Genomic DNA, 25,426 nt, shown 5'->3' with positions numbered 1-25,426 from the left:
CTCCCTCCCTGCCTTTCTGCATCGCTCTGTCCCCTTCTGTAAGCCGCCCCCCTCGTTTCCACCAAACCGCCCTCTCCACCAGCTCCTTATGAAGCCACCATCATGGAGGTGCCCACCCAGGCTCCCCCCACCCAGGGAGCCTGACTCCGGCACCTGCCCAAATCCTCGCTGCTTCTAAGGCCTGAAGTCACCCCGCCTTGGGGAAGCCATCTCCTCCAGGACAACTGGAAGGAGCGGACACAGAGGCCTTCTCCACTCCCCTCCCCTCCTTGGAAAAAAGCTGCAGCCCTCCTCGCAGCATCCTGTACCCCCCACTTCCTTCCTCTGGGGCCCATGAGGCAACAGGAAGTCAGGAGACACAGTCCCTGGCTCGCGCCGGCCCAGAGACCCCTCCCCGGCCTGGCTGGAGCCCTGCGGCCTCCCTGACTGACTGGCTCTTAATTAAACTCCAGATTAAGCAGCAGACCAGGCCCGGGCGGGGGCGGCCTCTTCTCCCACTGGACTACCGTAATCCCCTGAGACAGGCCCTCCCTGCGGCCCAATGCATCCCTGACCCTCAGACCTCGGTGGTGGTAGGGGGGTGGCAGGGACAGGAGGGTCCCTAGGGGCGCTGCCTGGAAACAGCTCCAGGCTGACGAGCTCCTACGCGTCTGCCAGAACCAGGCAGCAGGTTCCCCTCCCGGAGAAGTCCTCCCGGCAGAGGGGCCAGCTACAGTGTCTCAGGCACGAAGCTGGTGTCGCTCCGGGTCCCCCTTTGAGACAGGCCCCCTTTCACAGACGGGGAGTCGGGCACAGAGAGGTGTGGCAGCCTGCCCAGGATCACACAGATAAAACCTGAGAACCTCAGGCTCTTGGGTTCATGATGGGGAGGGCAGAACTATGTCTAATTGGCTACTTTCCCAGCGGGCACCAGGGTTGCTTCCTAGGGACACAGGAGGGGTTTCAGTGACGTCCCCCTGCTGGGAGTCAGGGCTTTCAGGGGATACACTGACTACCTCAATTGTGCCATCTGGCAAATGGGTGGGAACTCCCCTTTCCTGGAGAGATGAGCTACAGGCAAGAACCTGGTACCTCACCCCGAGCCTCTCCCGGCCCTGACAGGAGACGGAGGATCCAGCGGGCGGGCCTGACGGAGCATGAGCTGGCATAGGACCCTGACACCCACCCGTTCCAGCCGTCCCACCTTGGCACCCACCCGTTCCAGCCGTCCCACCCTGACCACTCGGGGGTCTCGTCTGGTCGTCCCTGGCACAAGGCTGGTACAGCCATAGCGCTTCTCTGCGTGAAGACGCGAGGCCACCCCGTAAGCAAACACACCCAAACCAGCCGGTGGCAAGGCATGTGGCGCCTCGGCCTGTGAGTCTGCCCATCCCCCGCCCTCCCCGACACGCCCGCCCTGTGTAACTGACGACATGCTGTCCCCTAGCTCAGAGCGCCATCAGGCCGGCCGAACAGGAGGACCTGGGAACCTGTGGCTCTGGAGGTCACTCGCTTTCTCCACCCTGGGAGAGCCACAGCAATCCCATGACCCTGGAGCCGCAGTGCCCAAGGGAGATGGAGGCTGGGGTCTTTTGGCCCAGCCCCTGACTTGGGGAAGCGGGGAGAACACGGGCTGCCAACAAGAGGGGCTTTGATTCAAGGCCAAAGCCTGGTACTCCTTGACCCACTAGTGTTGCTGAAAATGTTGAAGGTAAAATTGAAAAGAGTATGATATGCAGGAAGGGGCCTTGTCCTAAAAGGCTGAAAGTGTAAATGGGCTCAGGCTTTCTGGGGGTCAGCTGAGCTAAAAGGATGGGCTTCCACCCCAAAATGCCACGTTGAAGAACTGGTCTCCAGGGGACAGTCAAGGCCATGCAATGCCCTGCACGTATCAGAACACGAAAAAGAAAGAGGCGCACTCAGCACGTCCAACAACAGGGGATTGGAGGGGCTTCCCCAGTGGCTCAGATGGTGAAGAATCTACCTGCAATGCAGGAGACCCAGGTTCAATCCCCAGGTCAGGAAGATCCCCTGGAGAAGGGAACGGCAGCAGGGGACTGGTTACATGCGCTGTGATGATGAGCCCAGCGTGGCGGCTGTTAAAGCTGGAGCCAAGGAAGATGGTGTAATGACACGGAAACGTTTTCAACGTGCTAAATGGGGAAAGAAGGAACAGTGGAGGCAGAGGGCACCCTGGGCCTGGCTTACCGTGGGATTTGGTGAGGCTTCACACCGAGACTGGTTGGAGACACAGGCGTGCTGCTGGGTGCACCAGAAACAGGGCCACTGTGCTGACAGGCAGCTGGTGCAACTGCAAGGCAAGGCGGGGGGCCTCCCCTCAGCTACCTGGCTCCCCATCCCCGTGCCCGGCAGCGCGGACCTGGGACACAGATCCCGGCACGGTGAAACAAAGTCGTGCTCAACATCAGAGCTGCCCAGAGGGGCTGGGCATTTTGCAAGGTAATGAGCTCCCCAGAGCAGGAGGTATGCAAGGAGGAGATAGGCAAGCAGGGCCTCCAGGAGACTAAGTTAAGCGTAATCAAAGCACTTTTCTCAGCCTCAACTAGCCTGGGTGCTCACAGACGCCAGGCACACTGGGCGCTCACAGACGCCAGGCACACTGGGCGATGAGAGTCTGTTGCCCAAATGAGCGGTCAAGTGAACAGCCAAGGGTCCTGTCTGCCTCTGGGACACCGTCATTTTTCTTGCGGAGGTTTCCCCGAGAGCACAGCGTCCTGCCCCCACTCGGAATAGCCCCCACACCCCACTCACGCTGTGTGTGGGTACACCTGCCCAACCCGGCCGCAGTCGTAGATGGTGAAGTTGGCCCTGACGATGTTCTGCCCGTGGACCCTCACCGACATCTCGACGGTCACGTGGTCTGGAACAGAGCAGGGCATCCAGGGAGAGGACAAGGGGGCAGGGGGGTCCACTGACACCAGCGGCTGTGCCATCAGGAGCCCCCCATGCCTTAGAGTCCACCATCTGAGGGCCCCCATCAGCTGTCCCTGTGGCCCGGACTGTGAGGTGCCTACCTTGGTGGGGCGGGAAGGGCGGGAACTGATCCTTGGGCAGGAGGTTGCAGTAGGCGATCTGGTGGCCGAAGGCTGGGCCCGGGACCCGAGCCACTGTGCGGATGCCGTGGCCATAGTCACAGGCCATGTCCATGCCGCTGAGGCTGGGCAGGCTCCCCGAGATCTGCAGGATCATACCCTGGAAGCCAGGGACGCTTAGCTGGGGGTGTGGGGGAGGGGGGAAGGCCGTGCCTCGCACCGCCCCACCCCCACCCTGGAACCTGGGGAGAAGAGGTTGGTCAGTGGCCTTGACCCCAGGCCAGTGGGATGCAGCCTACACGCGCCTCAGTTTCCCCCTCTGCAAAGTGAAACTGAGCACCTTACAGGAGCCAGAGACCCTACACGATCTGGCCCCTGGAAAGGATGCCAGCCTCTTAAATCATGAGTCTTGTTCCCACTCCAGGGCCTTTGCACTGGCGGGTTCCTCTGCCCGGATGCTCACGCTGGCTTCCTACTGCTGCTCGGATGGAATCTGGCAGTGAGACACCCCCCCCATCCTGGCCTGGTCTAAAATGTCAGTACTGCTCGCTCTGCACCCCGTGCCCTGCTCTGCTTCCTTCTCCACGGCACTTATCACCATCTTGGCATTTTATCGCATTTCCGCTCACTCCTCTGGGAGTGTGTCCACCCTTAGAGGACCAGCAGTTTGCCTCTCTAGTTCACTGCTGTGTCCCCAAGTCCAGGACTGCATGTGGCACAGAGTAGGTGCTCAATAACACCTACTGTTATTGATGAATGAATAAATGAATGAATGGATGGACCAAGCCCTGGACCGCCTGCTTGACCAGAGGACGTATGTGCAGGACTGTGGTGTGTAACGATGGGGAGCGTGGCAGCCCCAGCTACTGTTGGTCAGCAGAACCATCATGTGACAGACGAGGCTGTCTGCCCCAGAGAAGTCTCTGAGGGCAGGGCTGGGGCGGGGGGCACCCATGCCTGTCTGTCCCTCAGCTCCTGCCCCTAGAATCCCCTGCACCGAGGCTGTCTGCTAAAGGTAAGCAGGGAGCTGGCTGCGGCAGGCCGAGGCACTCCTGGACACAGACTGGGTGGGGGGCAGCAACTTGAATTCAAATCCCGGCTTGGGCACTCCCTCACTGTATAACCTTGAACAAGTCACTTTACGGCTCTGTGCCTCAGTTTCTCCATCTGTATAATGGGGATGTTAAGAGCACCTGGGGCGCTGCACCCAGGAGGCTCCCCCTCTCAGGTTGGGTGCCAGGTGAAGGCGTGCTCTCCACCCGCAGCCCTGAGCCTGGAGCTGGGGCCCTGGCTCCGCCGGACTCACCGGGTAGTCCTGGTGCACGCTGATCTCAGCCGGCAGCACGGTCATGGCGGGGCAGCGGCCGGGACCCTGGCTGGCACTGGTCCAGAAGTGCGGTTGGCTGGAGTTGGCGCAGTCCTGCTGCAGGGTGCACCTGGGGCGCCCGGCGCAGGTCAGGGTCCGGGGCGGCGGGGGGTCCCCACTCCCGCGGCCTCCCGGGCCCAGCCTGCGCCCCAGGAGCCTCACCGCGTCTCCAGGGCGCACCAGCCGCAGTAGGCGTCGGCCGCGCCCACGCAGTCCCCGCAGGTGGTGTGCGCGGCGCACGCAGCGACCTTCACCCTGGCCATCTGGAGACAGAGGCGGGGGCCCAGCTCAGCGGGGTGGGGGCGGGGACAGCCGGGCGAGGGCCGGAGAGGTTGGGGAAACTGAGGCTGTCACGGCGTTGGGGGGTGCGGGGAATGAGGCTTCCCTGCAGAAGCCATGGCAGGCTGGAAGGGAGAGGGCGACGCTTCCGGCAGGAGCAGCCGCTCTCATGCAGAGGCAAGGGTGTGGGGGCGAGCTCAGCGCATCCTGGGGCCTCCTCAGGCTGAGGCCCAGCCGGCCATACCTGGTGGGACGTCATCAGATACAGGTAACCCGGGTCCGAGGGGTCAAACTGCATCACGTGGTGCACAGGTTCCCCATAGGCCACCGTCACCACCTTCCGGCTCACCACCTGCATGCTCTCGTTCAGGTTGATCTGGGGGGGTGGGGCAGGGGGGGTGCTGTCAGGGGATGGGGCGCCAGGAGGGCATCCCCAGGTAGGGGGAGGCTGGGGACCGGCTCTGGGTGGGGGGCTGCCCTGAGCTTGGGAGTCTCAGCCTCAGGCCCTTCCAGGACTGGCGGTGGGTCCGGCCCCCACACTTTATCCTCTGTTGTGAGCCTCTCCCCCGACCAAGAACTCCCCCCCCCCGCCCTCACCAGCATGTCCCACCCTGGTATGCACAGGGCCAGGCTTTACAGTTAAGAAAACATTCTCTGGGAGGCTGCGGGCATCAAGCCAGGGAGCGGGGACCTGGGTTTGAATTCTGGCCTTGACATTTACAAGTTGCACAGGCCCAGGCTGTCCGAGTCACTTCCCCTCTCTGAGCTAACGGGGCTGAGGACCCCACCCGCCCCGCAGGGCCCGTGGGGCATGCTAGGGAAGATGCAGGCCAAGCACTGCTGGGGCCAGGCCCCAGGGAGGCGGCAGGGCCACTGGTCTCACCCATCCCCCTCACACACCCATCTCACAGATGAGGAAACTGAGGCCCAGAGGAGCCAAGGGACTTGGCAAGAGTCCTAAAAGGAAGATGCCTCAGGGCCACGATGGAGGTCTAGGTCCATCTGACCCCAGATCCAAGGCTGGGGTCCAATGTCCAGGCAGGAGAAGGAGCAGGACTAGCTGGGGTCTGGAAGCTTCTCTGGCTGAGGGCCCCTCTGCACGTTCCCCAGAGACCCGACAAGGCTGGTCAGAGACTCATCAAGTGGCTCTTCTCCGCTGATCTCACGTTCCCTGTTGCCTTGTCAAGGCTTTGTCAAGCTCTGAGCAGGGGCAAGGGGTCTAGATGGCTCCCTGGGGCCTCCAGCTGCCCAGTCCCCCTCCGTGGGCTCCAGAGCCTTTAACAGTGCCTCCTGCTTGTAGCATTAATGTGTTCTGGCATTCAAGGCCCTGACCGTCCACCCCATCTTATTCCACGAGCCTCATCTCTAGTCACTAAACCCAACTCAACATCCAGCCCCATGTCTTCTCTGCACTGTGCTCCTGTCTCAAACACCTTCCTCTCCTCCTTGGGCCGGGAGCTATCCTCCCAATGTCTTCAGCAAAACAGCTTCCCTGACGCCCCCACACCCTAAACTGCAGTTACTCTCTCCGCAGCCCCTGGGACATCCCTCACACCAAGTGGCCTCTTGGCAGGGTCCGTCCCGGGCGGCTTGGCCCCCTGCTTCCCCCAGGCATCCAGCAGACATGTTTCCATCCTTTCCGAAGTCTACCGAGCACCTGGCATGCTCTGGGGCCTGGGCTGGGGGCTGGGATCAAAGCCTCAAGTGAGGCGAGAGTGGGCAGCAGATGACCTGGCAGGAAGCAGGGTGGTGGGCGCAGAGGTCAGGACTGAGGGGCGGGGCAGCCTCTGAGCTGACTGGACTCGGATTCCACTGTGGTTCCCCCATGTGGGTTTCCCTGGTGGCTCAGCTGGCAAAGAATCCGCCTGCGATCCGGGAGACTGGGTTCGATCCCCGGACTGGGAAGATCCCCTGGAGAAGGGAAAGGCTACCCACTCCAGTATTCTGGCCTGGAGAACTCCATGGACTGTAGAGTCCATGGGGTTGCAAAGAGCCAGACATGACTGAGCGACTTTCACTTTCACTTTCCCCGCTCTGACTTTGGGGCCTCAGTGTCCTCATCTGTGAAATGGGGCTCATGGCTCTGCCTCCCTCAAAGGGATGTGAGAATTAAACATGAGGATGCCCGTGACATGCCTGTTGAGGCTGGGTAGACAGTGGTGCCTAATAACTGCAGCTTCATGGGTGGGGGTGGGGGGGAGACTCCTGGACAGATGGGGAAACCGCCCCAGGTCCCACAGCTGGGAGCGCAAGAGCCAGGAGCCACATGCAAGTTTCCAATCGCAACCACAAGCCCCACTGTCTGCGGACCCTCAATGGAAGCTGTGAAGGTGGAGAAGGCCCCCTGCGCCTGTTCCCATGCCTGGCATCTCCCCCAGGGATGTCAGCGGCTAGGGTCCCGGGGCCGGGCGGGCTGGGACTCCGACCCCCACTGCTCACCACCAGCCTGCGGCGTCTGCCCGGGGAAGCTGAGCGAATTGGATTATTGGAACTGAATCAATTAGACCAGGGCCTGGTGCAGGTCAGAGCCAGGCCAGACAGCTGACGCTCTGGACAGGCCGGGGGGGTGGGAGGTGGCTGGAGGGCTGGTCCATGCCCTCCCCTGGGGCCGCTTAGTAGGGAGACCGACTCCTCTCACCCAGCTTTCAGCATCTCGGGGGCGGGAAGCATTACCTGCAGAAACCAGTCACCTTGGTTGGGAGCTGGGGGCATCCTCAGAGGCTGGTGGGAGGAACGGAGGAGGAAACGGGGCGGGGGGAGACCCCCACTTGCCAGGCTGTGGCCTCCCCCACCCCCTGTCAAAGCCCTGTAAGTCTTGAGAGGCTGAACTTTCAGTCTTTGAAGGCTGGGGACACTGAAGCTGGGAGAGAACACGTTCACTGCTCCGGGTCAGACAGCCTGCCAAGTGGCAGAGCCCAGGGACCTGAACACAGATCCAGCCCCCGAGCTCTGCTTCCCTCGTCTGCACGACGGGAACTCACTGGTGTGAGCCAGAGCGGAAGGAACGGACGTGGAAGATGCCCTCTAACCCGTGGGCCCCCGCCCCGCCCCCGCCAAGCACCCCCGGCCCGGCCGTACCTTCAGCAGCCGCCCGCTGACCGTGCCCAGGAAGACCACCGTGTAGTTGCCCACGCCGGCCACGGCCACGGAGGAGAGGCCCGGCGCTCGGAACACGGGCAAGGCCTTCAGGGGCTGCAGGACGGACAGCGGGTGCTGCAGGTGGGCGGCCCCACAGTCCAGCTGCTCCGGCTGCAGCTGGAAGAGAGACAGCGCGTCAGACCGCGGCTCCAGAACCTTCTGTGGCTCCCTGTCCCCCACAGCCGGCCAGAACCTCCGAGCTTTCGAAGTCCTGCCCCTGCTCTGCACGGGGCTCAGGCCCCGGTGCAAGCAGGACCACGTGTCTGAGCCCAGGTCGACCCCCGCCCTTGGCTTCAGTAGCGGAGCTGCCCCTAGCAGAGGGGTCCATTCCGGGTACACAGGAGCTGGCCAGGAGGGGTCACGTGAGGGAGGCAGGAAGGCCCAGGGAGGCCAGCCTCTGCCCTGACTTACCTGCTGACACCCAAGAGGTGTCCCGCCTGTCTGGCTGGGTCTCCATGGCAACCATGGCGTTTTTCTCCCCCCCAGATTCCTGCTCTGACCCCAGCAACTCCCAACCCCAACTTCCCAGCAGGCTACTAGACAAAAGGTTGAGGCCTCCCCAAACTGAGACCCCAACACACATCCCTTCATCTGCCCAGGTCACAGACGGGCAAGTTGAGGCCAGGTGTATCCAAATGGACACTCCTGGCATCCACGTCAGCCCCAATTCACAGGGGCGGGATGACCTTTTGAAAGTTTCTTCTGCAGTTTGCACAAAAATACAACATAGGCCTCCAGCAAGTGCCTCTGAGAAGGCGACTGTGCAAACCCACCAGGACGCAGACACAAGGGTGGCGTAGGAGAGTGGATGGCGCGCATCACCCAGCAGGGACGGCCCAGCCCGGGCCACACCACCGATCTGCACTGGCGGTGGAGAAGGACACTCTGGCTGAGGACACTCACAGGGTGTCACCGGGCCTTTCCAGTAAAATGGGCACATGAACATTAATAGTCACGACAGCAAATACAACACAGGCCACGTTTACTGGGAACTGACCCTGCACCAGGCCTGTGCACTGGTTTGCTGAATCCTGGCCCCGCTCTGAGATCCCATGTCAGATGGGGTAACTGAGGCTCAGAGGGGGACGTGGCCCACTCCAGGTCACCGGCTGCGATGTCAGCCCACCAGGACTGAAGCGGGCAGCAGGACTGGCTTTACGGCACGGCTTCAGAGAGAAGCTTTCCTCCCTTATCTGTGCTTTCTGCAAGCCGAAGCCACCAATGATGTGCCCACATGGGTTGTGTACACAATCTCAGCTAGTGTTCAAAAGCAAACCATAAATACCGGGTCCTTCATTCTTGGAAAAATAAACACAGCTGAGCCCTGAGCCCAGAGATGGGGTGGGGCTGGGGAGGGCCGGGGGCCACAACCCACCACGGGGTGGCCTTCCGCAGGAGAGTTGGGGGCGACCTGAGCAAGTCACATCACTCCTCTGAGCCTCGGTTTACCAAGCTGTGAAGTAGGCACATCTCAGACTTCCCTGTTCAAGTCCAGTGGTTGAGAATCTGCCTGCCAATGCAGGTGACACAGGTTCGATCCCTAGACTGGGAAGATCCCGGACACTTCGGAGCAACAGAGCCCATGTGGCCCAACTACTGAACCTGCGCCCTGCAACGAGAGAAGCTACCTCAACGAAAAGCCCCAGCACCGGAAAGAGTTTCAGAAAGCCCGTGCGCAGCAACGAAGACCCAGCACAGCCAAAAATAAACATTTTCTAAAGTCTTAAAAAAAAAAATCAGTGCATCTCCAGCGCCTCCCTCACAGGCACCTGGACAAGAGAGCTCAGTGTGGAGCACCAGCGTGCAGCATGGCCCACGGTAAATGCCCCGCAGGTGTGAACTGACCTGCCGCTGTTTCAGACGTGATGGTCACGGACATGACTGTTACCAAGTGGAACTTAGGGGTAAATCATGCCTCCCTCAAAAGCCTTCTCACCCGGACCCCCGGGACCACCATAAAGGATGCTCTCCCGGCCCCTGCTCTCTGGGCTGACTCCGACCTCAACATTTTCCCCCGGAACAGAGCTGCCAGGTGAGCCCTGTAAAGGTGCAGAGGTCTCCTCTGCAGAGAGGTCTCAAACCATCCCTCTCTGATGGCTGACGCGGTACTGAGAATAAGCCTCACATCCTAAACCGCCCTCACACCCCCCCAGGGGCCTGAGGAGCTGGGGCCCGTCCCTTCCCCTTGCCCCCCCACTCCAGCCATGCAGGCCTCGTCTCTGCCCCTCGGTCCAAGCTGGGTCCTGCCCCAGGGCCTTTGCACGTGCCAGCCCTGCTGCCTCGGATACCACCACCCAGACTGTCTTATCACTCTTCACTCCTCATCTTCCAGCTTCAGACCTACCCTACCTGACTCATCCTCTGTGTTCATCGCGGGGCCTGAGTTGGGGGATGGCCCTGGAAGGTGGCTGCCCACTCCTCTCCCCACCCCAGGGCCCACCCCCTGCAATCCTGTGGCTGCAGGGAAGAGGTGAGGTGGCGAGCAGCCAGGAGAGCAGGCACCTGGGCCCCAGACCTTCCATGAGGATGCTTTCCCTGGGGGTTGCGTAACTTCTCTTTCCTGAATATGGGTGATGTGTGTCATTAAATAATACGTTATTCTAAAATTAACATTGCCAACCCTGGCCCAGGGGACACGAGCTTCCTCCCTGAGTTCTGGGAGGGGTGGGGGGGGCAGGAAGGGAGACCTGGGAGGCCTGGGTGACACCTTTGGGGTTTTCCTTGGTGGGGGTCCCCAGGCCGGCAGGGTGGGGGGTCCTGGGAACCGCCTGGACCAGGGTGATTTGCAGAGAGGGCCAGGCAGGGCGGCCTGGGAATCTGACTCTGGCCTGCCCGCCCCAAAGTGCAGAGCCATTAATTCTGCACCGAAGGAATTCTCTAAAAAGCCTTTCCTCTGACTTTTTTTTCTTATCCTAAAAATAAAATTTTAAAAAAAAGTTTAAAGGAGAAGTCACCCATTGGCTGCTCTGTGTGATCTGTGATCCGAGGGGGAAGCTGGCTCCCCAGCTGCCAGGGGAAATCACAAGGCTTCAACCGCCTCGAAAACGGAAGCCGGACACACACGTCCACCGGGCAGGCGGGAGAGGCCTCCGCTCTTGGGGGGATACAGCCCGGGAAAGGGGATCAGCGGGCTCCGGGGACCTGGCGGCTGGCCGTCCCATGTGTGGCCTCAGCCGAACTCGGTCTCCAAGGGGCGGCAGTCGGCTCCAAGGTCCAAAATACCGCTTGCCCTGACCCTGCGACACGGCCTGAAATTCCTCCAGCAGCACCGGCCCGCCTTTGAGTCTCACTCGGCCTTGGTCTTTCACAACACCAATTCCCGGGGCGCAGGGGGAGGGCTGGGCGCCCACAGCAGCCTCCTCCAACCCACGGGGGGCCACCTTCCCAGCACAGGGCTGGCCAGCCCCTCCCTGGCTCCTGGCCGCCCCAGGTCAAGCTGGCTCTCAAGGCCTGGGTGAGCTGGCCCCTGCCGGCTGCTCCGGCCTGGAGTCTCACTTCTCTCTCTGCCTCGCCCCTGGCTCCCACCACACTAGTCTCTGCCCTTTCTCAAATGTGGCCACGCTTTCCTCCCAGGGCAGCTGAACCTTCAGAATGCTGTTCCTTCAGCAAGCAACGCCCTTCCCAAACTCCTGAGCCCCTTGGACCCCCCCTTGTCCTGACCCTTGCCGCTGCCTTTGCCGGGCGTGCCCAGGCAGCAAGCTTTCAGCCCACCTTCAAGATGCAGCTCCAAAAAAAAAAAAAAACACAACAACCTCTCCCCTCCTCTGTGCTGCTCACCACTTTGATTTCTCTATGAGCTCCTTTAGGGCGGAGACTCTGGGTTTAACTAAAGAAAGGAAACTAATTTTGACTAAAGTGTGAATGACTGTATTCAGCTGCTTCTTTGCCAAACAGAAATACTGAGAACAACACCGCCCATGCTGGGTGCTGGTGAATTGAAGGAAAAACAAGAGTCAACCATATGCCAATGGTGTGTGTGGCAACACAGGTCTTCAGGGCCAGGCAGCACCTGGCTGCTACTTCTAGTTCCTCTAAGAACCTCAGTTTATCCCTCTCGAAAATGGGATGAGTGGCAGGCGGCTGCTGGTCTCAGCTCTTTTCCAGCAGAGTAGAACACTCCCTCCCTTCCCAGGCTGGCTGGCTGCCTCCCGGGGCCAAAGCTCAGCTCTGCCCACTCTCACATTAGAGCGCTGACATATTGATTTCACTACCAACTGTAATTGTGTTGACTTTCTCTCCCCAGGAAGCCAGTGGAACACCAGCATCCAGAGCCTGCTTCTCAGGCCTCCCGCCTCCTGCCCGCAGACCCCAGCAAACCCCAGTCCCGCGGCAGGCGGCTCCAAGGAGGATGAGGCGTCAACAGCCGACTACAGGCCCCAGCGGTTCTGCCCCCGGTGTAGACAGTGTAGACGACACCGGCTGTGGGGCCTCTGTGTCTGGGAAGTGGGGGGCCCCTTCCTGCCTCGAGGCTTTTGATTGCTATCGAACCCTGACCCCGGGAAGGTGAGGTTTCACTGCCGAGGAGCTGAAAGAACACAATCTGGGGCGTGCAGAGCAGGCGGCAGGGCAGCCTGTGCCATCACAAGGGGCTGGGGGCTGGACGGAGACCCTCCCCAACTCTGACCAGCAGCCAGAAGGAGCCTTCACAACTGCAAAGCACTACATGCAACGTGCGTCATCACTTCAGTCGTGTCTGACTCTGTGTGACCCCATGGACTGCAGCCCTCCAGGCTCCTCTGTCCATGGGATTCTCCAGGCAAGAACACTGGAGTGGGTTGCCATGCCCTCCTCCAGGGGATCGTCCCAACCCAGGGATCTGGAACCCATGTCTCTTAGGTCTCCTGCATTGGCAGGTGGGTTCTTTACCACTAGCACCACTTGGGAAGCCCATGCAGGAACTATCTGTACTGTCTTTATAACCTCCTGTAAACCTAAAGTTATTCCAAACTAAAGTGTTGTTCCAAAAAAAAAGAAAAAAAAGAAAAGATGGGACGTCCCTGGTGGTCCACTGGTTAAGAATCCACCTTGCAATGCAGAGGACGCAGGTTCGATCCCTGGTCAGGGAAGTAAGATACCACATACTGCAGAGCAGCGAAGCCCACACACTGCATCTACTGAGTCTAAGTACCACAACTATAGAGTCCGTGTGTCACAACAAAAGATCCTGCGTGATGCAAGAAACAGCCCATGTGCTGCGACTAAGCCCCGATGCAGACGAATAACTAAATCAGCTAAAAAAAAAACGCAGGGACCTTCCTGGTGGTCCAGTGGTTAAGACTCCGAGCTCCCAATGCAGACGGCACAAGTTTGATCCCTGGTCAGGGCACTAAAATCCCACGTGCCCAGCTGTGTGGCCATCAGAAAACAAATGAAAAAATGCAGAGCAGGCTGTGCCCCTCCTGCTGGTCTACAGCCTTCGGTGGCTCCCCAAGTGCCCTCAACATAAACCCAAACAGCTCCCAGGCCCCCAGGGCCCTGCTGCACCTGGCCTGCCCCTCTGTGGTTCCCCTCAACCCCTGTCCCGGCGGCTCCTTCTCCCGCAGCGTGGACAGGCGAGGAGGGCTGGGAGGGTGCCCTGAGGACAATATTGGAGAAGCAGGAGCCGGCAGGGCCCGGCAGGGTAGCGGTGGGGGTCCAGTACTCTCATCTGGAGAAGTCCATGGACAGAGGACCTTGGCAGGCTGCAGTCCGCAGGGTTGCAGAGAGTTGGACACGACACACACACACACACACACACACACACACACAGCCTCAAAAGGCAGGCCTAGAGGCAGGGCACTCACTGCACGCTGCTTCCCACAGAGCTCCGGTGAGTAACCTCTCTCCCAAGCTTCCTCCGAAGCTCTGCGGTTAAAGGGGAGGGGTCCCCCAGGGCTCCGAGGGCACAGGTCGGCCCCAGGTTTGAAGCATCCCCGGGCCCCTCAAACCCAAACTTCTCCCAACCATGTCAGCCCGCAGAGCCTCCTGGGACACGACCCCACTGAGTGACCCTCCAGAGAGGGTAAACCGAGGCAGGGAAAACCTGGGCTACTGTGTGCGGGTCCTGGGAGGGGGCAGGACAGACCCAGCTCTGGGGGGGCTCCGGCAACAGCCCCCACACCAAGGAGGAGGCTGCCTGCCGCCAAGAAAGGAAATATCAGCACCTTCCCATTGGGAGTCAAGATGCTCACTTCCTGGGGCGGGGGACGTGCGGGGCAGCGCGGGAGAGAATGGCCAACCAGGCCAGAGGACAAGTCGGTCAGCAGGCCTGGCTCTGAGCCCGGGGGAGAAAGTTGGGGAAACTGAGGCACGGAGGGGGCAGAGGCTCCCTTAAGACACATGGCGCAGTTATCCCGACCTGGCCTGAATCAGGCAGGAAATGGGCACGGCAGTTTGCATGCACCCTTCCAAGCTTCCGAAAGGCCCGCCTCGGTCTCCCTGACCCCTGACCTCTGGAGCAGGGGGGTCGCCCAGCACCAAGGGCTGAGCGGATCAGCCAGCCGGGCCGCCCTGAGCACCACGTGCCCACCCACCCCCAACGGGTACCCCTGACCTGCCAGTCTGAAGGGACGGCCCCAGGCCACACTGCCAACCTGCCGTGTGAGGACGCCAACTACACACGCTCCCGGCGTGTTCCCATTTAACAGGCAGAGAAACTGAGGCTCCTGAAGCGCCAAGTCTCTCAACTCTCTGTGGGCTGCCCCGCCCTCACTGACCCTCATCTGTGAAATGGGGACAGGCCCTGCCCCCGCCACAGAGGCTCAGCTCACAGCAGCCCCCAATCCTGGGGGGCTACAACGTTCCCAATTAGTTCTGCAGGCTGCCGGGCAGAGGCCAGGGATGCCTGAGGACAGAAGGGCTCCCCCCAAGGAGCAGCCGCGCCCCTGCTCCCTGAAGTCAAGCATGGCGGCTGGACCATCCACGCCGCTCTCGCCCGGGGCCTGCCTGGGAACTGCCGGCGCGGCCGCTGACTCAAGCAGCCCTTGTTTTGTTAGCTGGATGTGGCCCCCTGGACACCCGGCTCCCCCTTCTCGAAGCTGTTTCTCATTCCAGCCCGGCCTGGCGGCGTTTCCAGCCCTCCCCCCGGGTCCCGGAGGAGCCCAGGACGGGATGGGCAGCCAGGACTCAGGCCAAGGTGGCGGGGGCGGGGGCTTGTGGGGTTAGAGGGGGGAGTGGATGGTTCGCCAGTGGGGGCGGGGCAACTCCTTGCACTGGGGGGGATGGGTTTGGATCCCCACTCCTTCCTCTGAAGGGACGCGGGCCAGGAGGAGCTGGGAGCAGCTGTCTCTCCTGGGGACGCTGGGCCCTCCTCCTCCAGGGACTGAACTCACACCCTCCTGCCCATCCCCTGGGGTGCTGGCCTGGGTCCCAGAGTCATCTTACAACAGCTTGTGACCGCAGCCCAGGGCAGCGGGGTGGGGGGGCCCTGAGCAAACATCTCTGGGTCGGGTCCCATGTGCTGGAGACATGGAGACATGTCCCTTCTCTCTAGCTGCCAGCATCCCAGTCCAGGGACCGACCCTCAATGGGGAAGGGACAGCTTTACAACTATAGCGACGCAGTAGCACCAGTAACGCAACAGGAAAAAGCAGCAATGGTTTCCTGCGTGCAGAGACCTCTGTCCGGAGAACCTCACGGAACCCTCACCAGAGCCTCACATGACCCTGCTACTTTACAGCAAAGGAAGCTGAGGCACAGAGAGATCAAGTGACTTGCCCTGGGTCACACCGCCAGAAAGCCGGACGTGAGCCTCACACCTGGGCAGGCTGGCTCCCGAACCCCACAGTCCCGGACCCCCCTGCTCTGTTGGGGACCACCAACAGCTGCGGGGAATTTGGCCGCTTGGAGCTGGAAAGGCCCTGGGTTGGGAGCTGGGCCCCATCAAGGAGCTGACCACCTCCAGAGGCTCCACCGCCTCCATCACAGATGGTGGAGGGCTCTGAGAAGGGCTGGGGGTGGAGGTGAACGCCGACGGTGGCTGAGTTCCGTTCCTGCCCGGCCTCCGCTTCAAGGCCTCTGCCCATGGCCCGCCCCCCCATTATTTACCGATCAGAGCAGAAAGCGCTCCGTGATTAACGCCCCATGGGGCCTCGTGGGGCCTCGTAATGGAGCTGTGAGCTTCCTCCCTCCCCCAGCGCGTGATTTATTGTGTTTCAGGGTGACGGATGGTGGACAGGGCGGGGCGAGCCTCGCTGGCCCGGCCGATCGCAGGGGCACTGGCATCGCACTGGGGACCCAGGGCTGCCGGAGAGTGTGGGTGGCCCGGGGCCCTTACTGGCGGCCTGCGGGGCTCGGCCCTGGCCCAACACAGGCTTTGGAGAGAAGGGACTCGGCCGAGCTCTGGGGGCAGTTGGGATCCACATCCACGTGGCCTGCGCCAGGAGACTTCCCGGGCCTGTGCCCACGCGCGGGGACCAGCTGGTTTCCATGGCAACCCCCCACGCCACTGGCAGAGCCGGAGGGGCCCTCGGGAGTCACCTGGTCCAGCCCCAGTGGGGGCTCCCGCCGGCTCCAGGCAGGACTGACGCAGGGCCGGCAGCCCTGGGTCTGCTCCAGAGCCAGACCGCCCGTGTCTCACTCTTTCCCCAAGGCCTTGCTGGCTCCCCGCAGCCCACAGGACAGCGTCCAGACCCTTGGCCTGCACCCCAGGCCTCACAGACTTCTCAGCTTCATCTCTGCCTGCTACCCAAGCCATGTTCTACTGCATCTCTGGACCTCTGCCCCTGCCGTGTCCTCTGCCTGGAAGGCCTCCCCCAGCCCTATCCGCCAAAGGCTCTGTTGCAATACCCCCTCCTCCAGGAAGCCCTCCCTGACTCCCTGAGACGAGTCTGGTCAGCGTGCAGCTCTGGCTTGGGTGTTCTACCTCCTGTCTTGATCTCCTCCCCGACCATCTGGGGGCTCCTGGAGGAAGGGGTAGGGGCTGATTCATCTCTTTTGCGGGGCTGCCGGGTAACAGAGCTGAGCCCCCCTCCCCGCCACACTCCAGGGCACCCTCCAGCAGCAGCACAGACAGGCAGGGCATGTTGCCTAGGAGGTCTGTGCTCTGGTGGGCGAAGGTGGAGACGGCTGTGGTCATGGGAGCCCATGACCCAGGAGCCCCACACCCAGGGGACCTGGTCCCAACCTGGGACCATGCTGGGCATGGGACTCAGCAGTTCTGCTGGCCCCGCTGGGAAGTTCTCGCCACAACCCCAGCAGGGGAGGGACGTCCCTGGGTCTCACTCAGTTCTTTCACCTTCAAGAGGGACCCACCCACCCCTTCCCAGCGTGACCTTGAGGGCCTCTGAGGCTCACACCCGTCAGGTCAGCATTTTCAGAGCAAATGAGAAGGGAAGGTGATGAGCATGGACTCCAAAACCCAACACCTGTTCCACCGCTGTGTGACCTCGGGCAAGTCACTGACCCTCTCTGGGCCTCTGTTTTCCCCTTCTGTAGTCTGGGGGTAATCCTAACCCCATTCTGTCTCTGGCAGGGTTAAAAGAGACACACCGCACGCAGTTTGGCAAAGTACCCAACACAGAGTAAGTTCCCAGGAAGCAACAATAATAAGATAATAATAACGATGCTGTGGATGACGGGGGCGGTTCTGGCGGCAGAGGGAGGGCTTTCCGGCCACCCGGCAGCCCAGTTCAGACTGGGAAACCGAGGGCCAGAAAGGAGAACGGGTCCCTCAGGCTCCTCTCCTGCTCTCTACCTTCTGGCCATCAGAGCCCGGCCTGCTTCCTTCATCTCCACGAAAACCAGCCGCCGCGGCAGTGGGCAGATCAGACTCCTGGAGAGGGAGATTCTGCAGGGCCCGAGCCGCACGCACGCACGCACGGCAGCCTCCGCTGGACTCCAGGCAGCCCTGTTCTCGTCGCCAGCTGAGCCCACTTTACAGATGGGGAAATAGAGGCCCGGAGGAGGAGAGTGACTAGCTGGAGGCCAACAGGAGGAGGTGCAGAGGCAGGATCTGCATCCAGGGAGTTGGCACCAGGGTCCAGCATGGACCCGTCCACCGCTCTGGGCGTGCCTGGGCGTGGCGGGGGCAGAGACATACCCTCCACCTTCCTGGCGGATTCCGGAGTGTGAAAGCTGCCCTGCCCCAGGACACAGCACAGGCCGGGGCGGCGGTCACGGCTGACAGCAGCTGTCAAGTCACTCAAACCGACCACACCTCTCACTCACGCACCCAAAGGGCGAGCGCTGACAATCCCCTTCTCACAGATGAGTATCACTAGGTGCCTTCTCTGCCGCCCTGACTTCCTCAGGGGACCCGATCAGCAACCCCAGCCCCCCAGCTTGTGGCCTGGCCTCTGTAGACGTCCCCGCCAGCCTCACGCTGCTCAGGAACTGAGTCACTGCGGTGGCAGCTCCCGGCTTCCACCCGGGGCCAGCTGGGAGGTGCCGTCACAGAGGGCGTTTCACGTCGATGCAGAGGCCCTCCCAGATCTCCCGGGGGTGAGGTGGTGGGTAACTGCAGACCCCCAGCTGAGAGCCCACAGCTAACACGGGAGGACATCCACCACGGACTCTAGAGCCAGCCAGCCAGTCTGCAGACCCTGCTCTCTTAACCAGCTGTGTGAGACCCTGGGCCTCGGTTTTCCCATCTGTAAAGTGGGGATAACAGCACTCCCTGCCTCACAGGCTGGAGGCGGGTGTTGTGAGAGCAAACACACTGGTGCCTCTGAAGGGCCCGCAGAGCAATCTTCTCAGAACCAGGAAGGCAGCCGTGCTCCTATGCAGCCCGAGAGCCGTCCACACACCCCTCAGGCCCACCAGACTCGCAGCGCCTGCACCACCAACAGCAGTGGTGATGCCAGGCCTGGTTTATCTTGGCCTGTGCCTCCTGCCAGGGAGCCTGGGCTGGAGGGCACCCGACACTCCCCTCTCTGCCCACCACCCCGCACCCTGCTCACCTGCAGGGCCTGCTTCGGCCCCATCTCCTCCCACCTCTGAGCGCTCCCTGCCCCGGGGGCTGTTCCACACACTGAGCACTTTTCCAGGAGGCATTTCTCTTCTCCTGGTACCAGTGCGTCCACCTGCCGTGGCCTGGGCGCTTCATGTGAGATTCCAGTTCAGGAGGAGACACTGTGCGTTTGACCAGGACAACGCAGGAGGCCCCGAGAAGGTAAATGCCTCGCTCTGGGTCACACAGCTGACAGGCAGGAGGAAAAAGACTCACCACTAGCTTTACCCTCGTGTACCTGGCGGTCAAGACTGATGATGTGCCCTGGGCAGAGAGGTATGGTAACCATCTCCTGGCCCAGGAACCCATCTATCTCTTTAGGCTAGAAGGTCATTCTGCCAACCCCACCGGAACCGCCATCCTAAGTCCCACCCAGCATCTCTGCTCATACTCTCGACCACGGGGAGCTCACCCCCAGCCTCCAGCCCAACTCCAAGTGGAAAGCCATCTTGCAAGCTTATCTTCCTCCACATCCACCCTGCATTTCTGCCCCTAAATTGGTTCAGAAAACGCCTTCTTGACGACAGGCACCCACCCACTGCATGCCAGTTTAAAAACTGCCTGAGCATTTTTTTTCCACCTTTACTATAAAAAGACACCTTGAAAATGCAACATTGACATTTCCCTATTGGTTTTCTTTTTGATTTAAAAACACGAACCTTTCGGTCATTCAAAGCTTGAAGGGAGAGACCCAGGGAAGGGAGCTGGACTCAGCCTGCGCTCGCTGTGTTGGGGGGCTCTGTGCCTCAGTTTCCCCACCAATCGCACAAGGCGACCTCCCAACCCACTTTCAAACCGCATTCACAAACTGAGGGAAGGGATCTGATCTACACGCGATGGAGGCTCATTCCCTCCCTCACTTTCTCAAAATAGTCCAAAGGCCCAGATACGCCCAAAGCAATCAGCAACAAAGCTGAGGACCTCTGAAACCTGGGGGCCAAGGCTCCCCACCTCTTCGTCATCTGCAAGGTGGCGGGCAAGGGGCAGAGCCTGCCAGAGGAGGAGCCGGAATGTCTGAGGCCACCCCGGCCGGGCTCTGGAGTTCCAGGCCCTGAAGGAAAGAGCGCGAGGGTCGGGTATCCAGAGGCCTGGAGGAGCCACCTGGCTTGGGGGTCAGACATCCCCGGAGAGGAGATGGAAGACCAGGGTCCTCGCCCCTGTGGTCAGCCCCACCGAGACCTCCTGCTGCTGCAGCAGTCAGGCCGGAGGGGGTTGGGAGGGAGACAGACTCCAGGCCCCTGGTACTCACCTCCGCCCCCCACCAAACTCACTCTCTCCCCCAGAGGCACCCGGCGCATCCCCTACCCCGCTTTCCACCCCAGCGCTGGGCTGGACGGGGCCGCGCCCTCCTCCATGCTGTCTGTCCCCACCTCTGGGGCTGCATCTCTGCATGCAAACCCGTCCACAGCCCCCTGCTTCCCTCCATGTGCTCAGACCAGGCACACCGGCCCGCTCACACCCGTCCCTGAGGAACAAGGCCTGGCTGGCTGCCCCCCACAGCTGCCCCCAGCGTCCGCCACAGGGCCCAGCATGCAGTAGGTGCTCAAGAAACATGTGCAAATGTAGGAGGGACTCACTTGCCTGCAAGACGGCACCCGCCTCCTTCCTTCTTGCCCTGCTTCTCCTCTGTCCTCAACTAGCAACTTTCCAAACTAGCTCCGTTAAATACAATCCCAGTAACTGCAAGCACCTGCGCCCAGCATGCTGCTAGGGGCCTCACCTGTGGCATCTTATTTAATCCCGCCGCAGTCCTGGAAGGCCAGTACTTTTGTTATCGCTCCCATTCTACAGACGGGGAAACTGAGGTGCTCCTTCAGAGCGGATGCTCTGGCTGAAGCCCTTCGAGTCCCCCACTCCCGCATCCCGAGTCCCCAGGATACAGCGTGCCTAGGGCAGGCCTGCCTACGCCCCCCAACCCAGCTCACACTTCCCGATCCCCGCCCCTGGCACGCTGATCACCCTGCACCGCTCCAGCCCGCCTTGCTGCTCCAGGCCCCTGGACGTGTGACCCTTGGCCTGGACCCCTCCCTTCTCCTGCCCTCTTCATGAGCCCAAGTCCTGTTCACCGCCCCCCCTGCGCTTTGACACCACCCTCCCCAGAGGCCTGGAGGCCCCCCTCTGTGCTCCCCCATCACCATGCCCGCGGCCTGGCCACGTGTCTGGCCCTCCGCTGGCCTAGCACGGTCCACCAGAGCAGACAGTGAGGGAGCCACCACTGGTCCCCAGCGCACAGCAACACCGCAGGGACTTAGGAAATGTTTCCTGGGTCTTCAGGGTTGCAGAATAATCCAGAAGAGGTCACTGGTTGATGTCCAGGACTAAGCTCAGACGTGCTACTAACACCCTGGGGGTAGTAATAACTGGAACAGCACACCCCTACCAGGGGCCTGCTATGCACTGGGTACTGAAAATTAACTCATTTGGTCCTTGTCAATCCTTAGAGATAAGGATTGATGGTTGGATGGCATCACCGACTCAATGGACATGAGTTTGAGTAAACTCTGGGAGTTGGTGATGGACAGGGAGGCCTGGCGTGCTGCAGTCCATGGGGTCGCAAAGAGTTGGACATGACTGAGAGACTGAACTGAACTGAACTGAACTGAATCCTTAGCGATCTAAGGTCCCCACTTTACAGATGAGGCAACTAAGCCTCAGAGGGATTAAGCCACTTGTCAAGGTCACACAGCTGGGAAGCAGCAAGAGCAGGATTTAACCCAGGGTGCGAAATCCAAATCCTTAGCTTGTAAGGGGGGAGCGGGCAAGAATAACCACTGCCCTTCCCACCCCCCTCAGAGCAAGGCTAGAGGTCTTGACCTGGGACCCTGACACATTTGGGAGCGGCCCTGGCCTGTGCCCACAGCTGGGCACGGGGAAGGGAGAGGGGTGTGGAGGACGCCGGGAGGGTGCCAGGCAGGGCCAGGAGTCTGCCCCACTCTGGGGTGGCGAGGGGGCCCTGGGCCACTCTGTTCCTGGGGCGGTGTCCCTGCAGAGGCCCTGCCCCCGAGGAAAGGGAAGCCCCAGCCCCCTTCAGCAGAGTGACTCACGGCTGCAGGCCAGGCCAGGCTGGGGACGCGGGACCGTGGGAACCAGGGCGGCTCCTGCCAGAGGGGGAAGGGAGGCTGCGGCCTGAGGAATCCCACAGAGGCCTCACACCGCGGGCCCGATGGCCGCACAGGCCTAGAAAGGCCCTTCCAACGGGGTCGCCCCTCCAGAGAGCAAGGAGACTCCCCCTTCCCCTCCTGCGGCTCTGAGACCCACCCCAGACACAAAGCTTGTGTCCCACAGCCCAGCGGGGTGCGAGGGTCCCAGGAGGGGAAGAGTGGATATCCGAGCACAGCGCTGGGGCTCCCAGTCCACCCGTCCGCTCACCCACCGTGACCTTCCCTTTCAGGGCAGCCGGCCAGCGGGGTGGGGGCACTGGCGGGGGCCGACCCAGCTGCAGCGAAGGAATCTGTGTTTTCTCAAAGCTCCAGTGTTGGGCACACCCACGGGGGGAATAATTCATCTCGTGACCAGCTTGCTGGGCCCTGAGGATCGCGGAGAAGGGATGGGGAAGGGCCCCAGGGAGGGTTCCTTCCCGTCCTCTCCAGGGAAGGCTGAGTTCTGCACTTGGAGAAGTTGAGGCTTCCGAGGGGAGTGGCCGGGGGTCCCCTGACTCAGCTGGGGATGGAGAATGGGGAAAAGGTACGGGGGTCCACCTCTAGGGCCCCCTGAAGAAGGGACCCCTTGCTGGCTGACTTCCTTGAGGACCACACAGTTCCCTCCAGCACCCTTGAGTCGCATTCACCCCAGATCAACTCAGACATCGAACCCCCAGCCCGGACACCCCCTCGCCCCTGTTCAGCCCAGCCCCAGGTGCCTGGGCCGCATCCCCCCCAACCCTGGCTGCCGGGGTACCTGGTCCTCCCCCTTCCCTCCAGCTCCCCACTCAGGAGCTACACACAGTCCTGCTCACCTCCCTCCCCTCCTGGAGCGGCAGCTCCCCACCCCAGCCACCCCGACTCCTCCGACACACACACACACACTCTGAGCTCCACGTCTGTAAAGCAGCAGAGGCTCGCCAGCACTCAGATGCCGAGGCCACACAGCCTGGACCCAGATCCTGCCTCTGCTCCTCCTGAGCTGTTTGAACTTCAGCTAGTTACTTAGCCTCTCTGGGCCTCAGTTGCTTCATCCGTAAAATGGGGATGGGAACAGAGCCTACTCGAGAGGACTACTGTTTGAACGCAGAGTCATGCTCTCGTGATGTGCTTAGGAGGCGAAACCCCCATGCCGGGCGCACGCTGAATGCTCAGGAAAGGTGTGCTCTTGCCACCCGGCAGCCTCCCTGGAGCACCTATGGGTTCCCAAATGCCAGGGGCCCTGTGCCGCCCACACTCGACTGCCTCCACTCCCGAATCACCCAGCTCAGGGACACACGGTCTGGTGCACACACTCATTCCTCTCCTCCTCAACCCCCACCAGCAGGGCCCTGGCACACACCTGCCACACCCGTGCACACATCTGCCAGCTCCCAAAGGCGGCTCTGATGCGCCCACACAGCCGGCCCTGAACACACCTTGGGCAGACACGGCACTCATGCGCTGTGACCTCAGCCCACTGCTACGACCCTCACCTGCACACCCAGCTCTCTTCAGAACATGTCTTTCAGATACCTCTTTAGAAGATATGCCCCTCTGGCTCTCGACAGCGCACACCTGGGCACTCACCCACAACCGGATTGGCCCTGCACACCTAGACACGTGCACCTGTAAGGGAGCGCTCTCATGGACTGCCCAGCGGGCTCACACCGTATTCAGGCCAGTGCCCCCCACCTCGGCTGACCCCTGCATCCTCGGGTCAACACCCGGGTCTCCGCAAAAGCACCTGCGGCTCAGGCCCAGACGTCACATTCGGGTCCCCATACACGCACATCTGGGTCGAGGTACGCTCACACGTGGGACCCGCTCAGCTGCACAACCTGCCCGGTTACCCGCACGCCCTCCCGCCGGCCCCCTGGGACGGTCCCCGAGCCCCGGCGGCCTGGGCGTCCTACCTGGATGTTGCGCTTGCGCTCGCAGGCCGGCCCGGTGCCCTGCACCACGCTGTCGAGCACCGCCACCACGTCGGGTGCAGGATCCACGAAGCAGGCGGTACGCGCGGCGCGGATCGCGGCTTGCACGTCGGCGAAGCGGAAGGCGCAGAGCGCGGCGGGAGCCGCGCGGGCAGCCGGGCTCCCCTGCGGCCGCTCGAAGACCGCAAAGAGCAGCTCGCGCGTGGGGAAGACGGACAGCAGGCGGCTATAGAGGTCGCCGCGGCCCGCGCCTCCCGCGCACTGCAAGCCCAGCTGGATGTAGGACTCTGTGAGCTTCTTGGCGTCGCCGCCGGCGCCGCGGGGCAGGCAGATGCGCGCCAGCAGGCTCCGCGCCTGGCTCTCCTTGTCGCCCGCGCGCGCCTCGCTGTTGAGCGCCAGGTACGCGTAGGTCTGCGCGCCGGGTCGCGGGTCGGGGGGGTGCAGGAAGGCGCGGACGAAGCCCAGCTTGTGCTGCTCCTTGGCGCCCTGCTTGATCTTGAGAATGTTGTCGTCGGAGGGGTTGAGGTCGAAGGTGAAGAGCTTGGCCAAGTCGCCGCGCGCGTCCAGGGAGCGGATGGCGATTTCGGGCGTGTTCTCGAAGCGGTGGTCCTCCAGGCTGCGGTTGCGCGGGAAGAAGGCGCTGCCGTAGCCCGTGTACGTGGCGCCCACGAGCAGGCGGCTGCCCCCGGCGCCGGCGGCCGGCGGCAGCAGCAGCCCCACGGTGGACGCGTTGGGGTGGTTGGCCGCCACGTTCAGCATGCTGGGGAAGACCGTGACGGGCGCGGCGGGCGGCGCGGCGGGCGGGAAGGGCACGGCCACGGCCGAGATGTTGCCCCGCCGCCGCAGCTGGCAGAAGCCCTGGTAGATGGAGCCGCACACGACCACCAGGCCCTGGCCCGGGTCCAGCTGCAGGATCTTGTTATAGTTGTCGGTGAGGCGCCGCGGGTGCTCGCACGAGGCCTGCGGGAGCTGCGGGGCGTGACACAGCGGGCTGTCGGCCACCGGGCCCACGGCCGCCTCGGCTTCCAGGCTCAGGTTGGCGCCCGACAGCTGGTAGAGGCGGTTGACGGCCGCCAAGTACACGGTCCCCGCCGCGCCGTCCAGGGCGAAGTTGTTGGTGGGCGTGGGCGAGGGGAACCGGCGCTGGATCTCCAGGGCGCCGATCCGCGCCGCCCCCAGGAGCAGCAGCAGCCAAAGCAGCAGCGGCGGCGGCGGCGGGCACCGCGGGGCCCGGAATGGCGGGCGCGGCGGCAGGGGGCTGGCCGCGGCGGCCCGGGCGCTAAGGGGTGCGCCGCCCGCGGCGCTACGAGCCATCCGGGCGTGCGCGGGCTGCGCGGCGCGGCGAGTGCATGGGGCGCGGCGCGGCCGGGAGCCGGGAGCCCGGAGGCGGCAGGAGGCGGGGGGCGGGCCCGGGCCGCGAGGCGCGCTTCCTGCCCGCGCCAGCCAGCCAGCCGCCCCCGGCCCCGGCGCCCCGGCCCGGCTCCGTCGCTCCGCGCAACTCGGGGGCGGGGCGGGGGCGGCTCCGCCGCGGACACGCCCTCGGGCCCCGCCCCCGCCGCGCCCCGCCCGGCCGCGCCCCGCCTCCCGGGCCCCCTCCCGGCCCCGGACCCCCTCCCGCCCGCACCCCGGGT

The 25,426-nt window shown here is 62.5% G+C and overlaps 1 protein-coding gene across 1 annotated transcript in view; it reads right to left on the bottom strand.

Annotated features, from left to right (window-relative positions):
* PLXND1 (plexin D1) overlaps positions 1-25,270 on the bottom strand; it is a 47,932-nt gene extending 22,662 nt beyond the window's left edge. Inside the window, exons 1-8 of the mRNA XM_020872523.2 lie at positions 23,778-25,270; positions 7,756-7,932; positions 4,922-5,053; positions 4,561-4,661; positions 4,339-4,468; positions 3,015-3,192; positions 2,752-2,860; positions 2,188-2,290 (exon numbers count right to left, since the gene is read on the bottom strand). Coding sequence (XP_020728182.2) covers positions 2,188-2,290; positions 2,752-2,860; positions 3,015-3,192; positions 4,339-4,468; positions 4,561-4,661; positions 4,922-5,053; positions 7,756-7,932; positions 23,778-25,109 — 2,262 coding nt within the window. The 5' untranslated portion in view covers positions 25,110-25,270. The remainder of the gene's footprint in view (positions 1-2,187; positions 2,291-2,751; positions 2,861-3,014; positions 3,193-4,338; positions 4,469-4,560; positions 4,662-4,921; positions 5,054-7,755; positions 7,933-23,777) is intronic.
* Between the last annotated feature and the right edge of the window lie 156 nt (positions 25,271-25,426).

This window comes from Odocoileus virginianus, unplaced genomic scaffold, assembly GCF_023699985.2.
Source record: "Odocoileus virginianus isolate 20LAN1187 ecotype Illinois unplaced genomic scaffold, Ovbor_1.2 Unplaced_Contig_2, whole genome shotgun sequence".
NCBI lineage: Eukaryota > Metazoa > Chordata > Mammalia > Artiodactyla > Cervidae > Odocoileus > Odocoileus virginianus.
The sequence above is the reverse complement of the archived record's forward strand: the minus strand, read 5'-3'. Positions and strand labels throughout refer to the sequence as shown.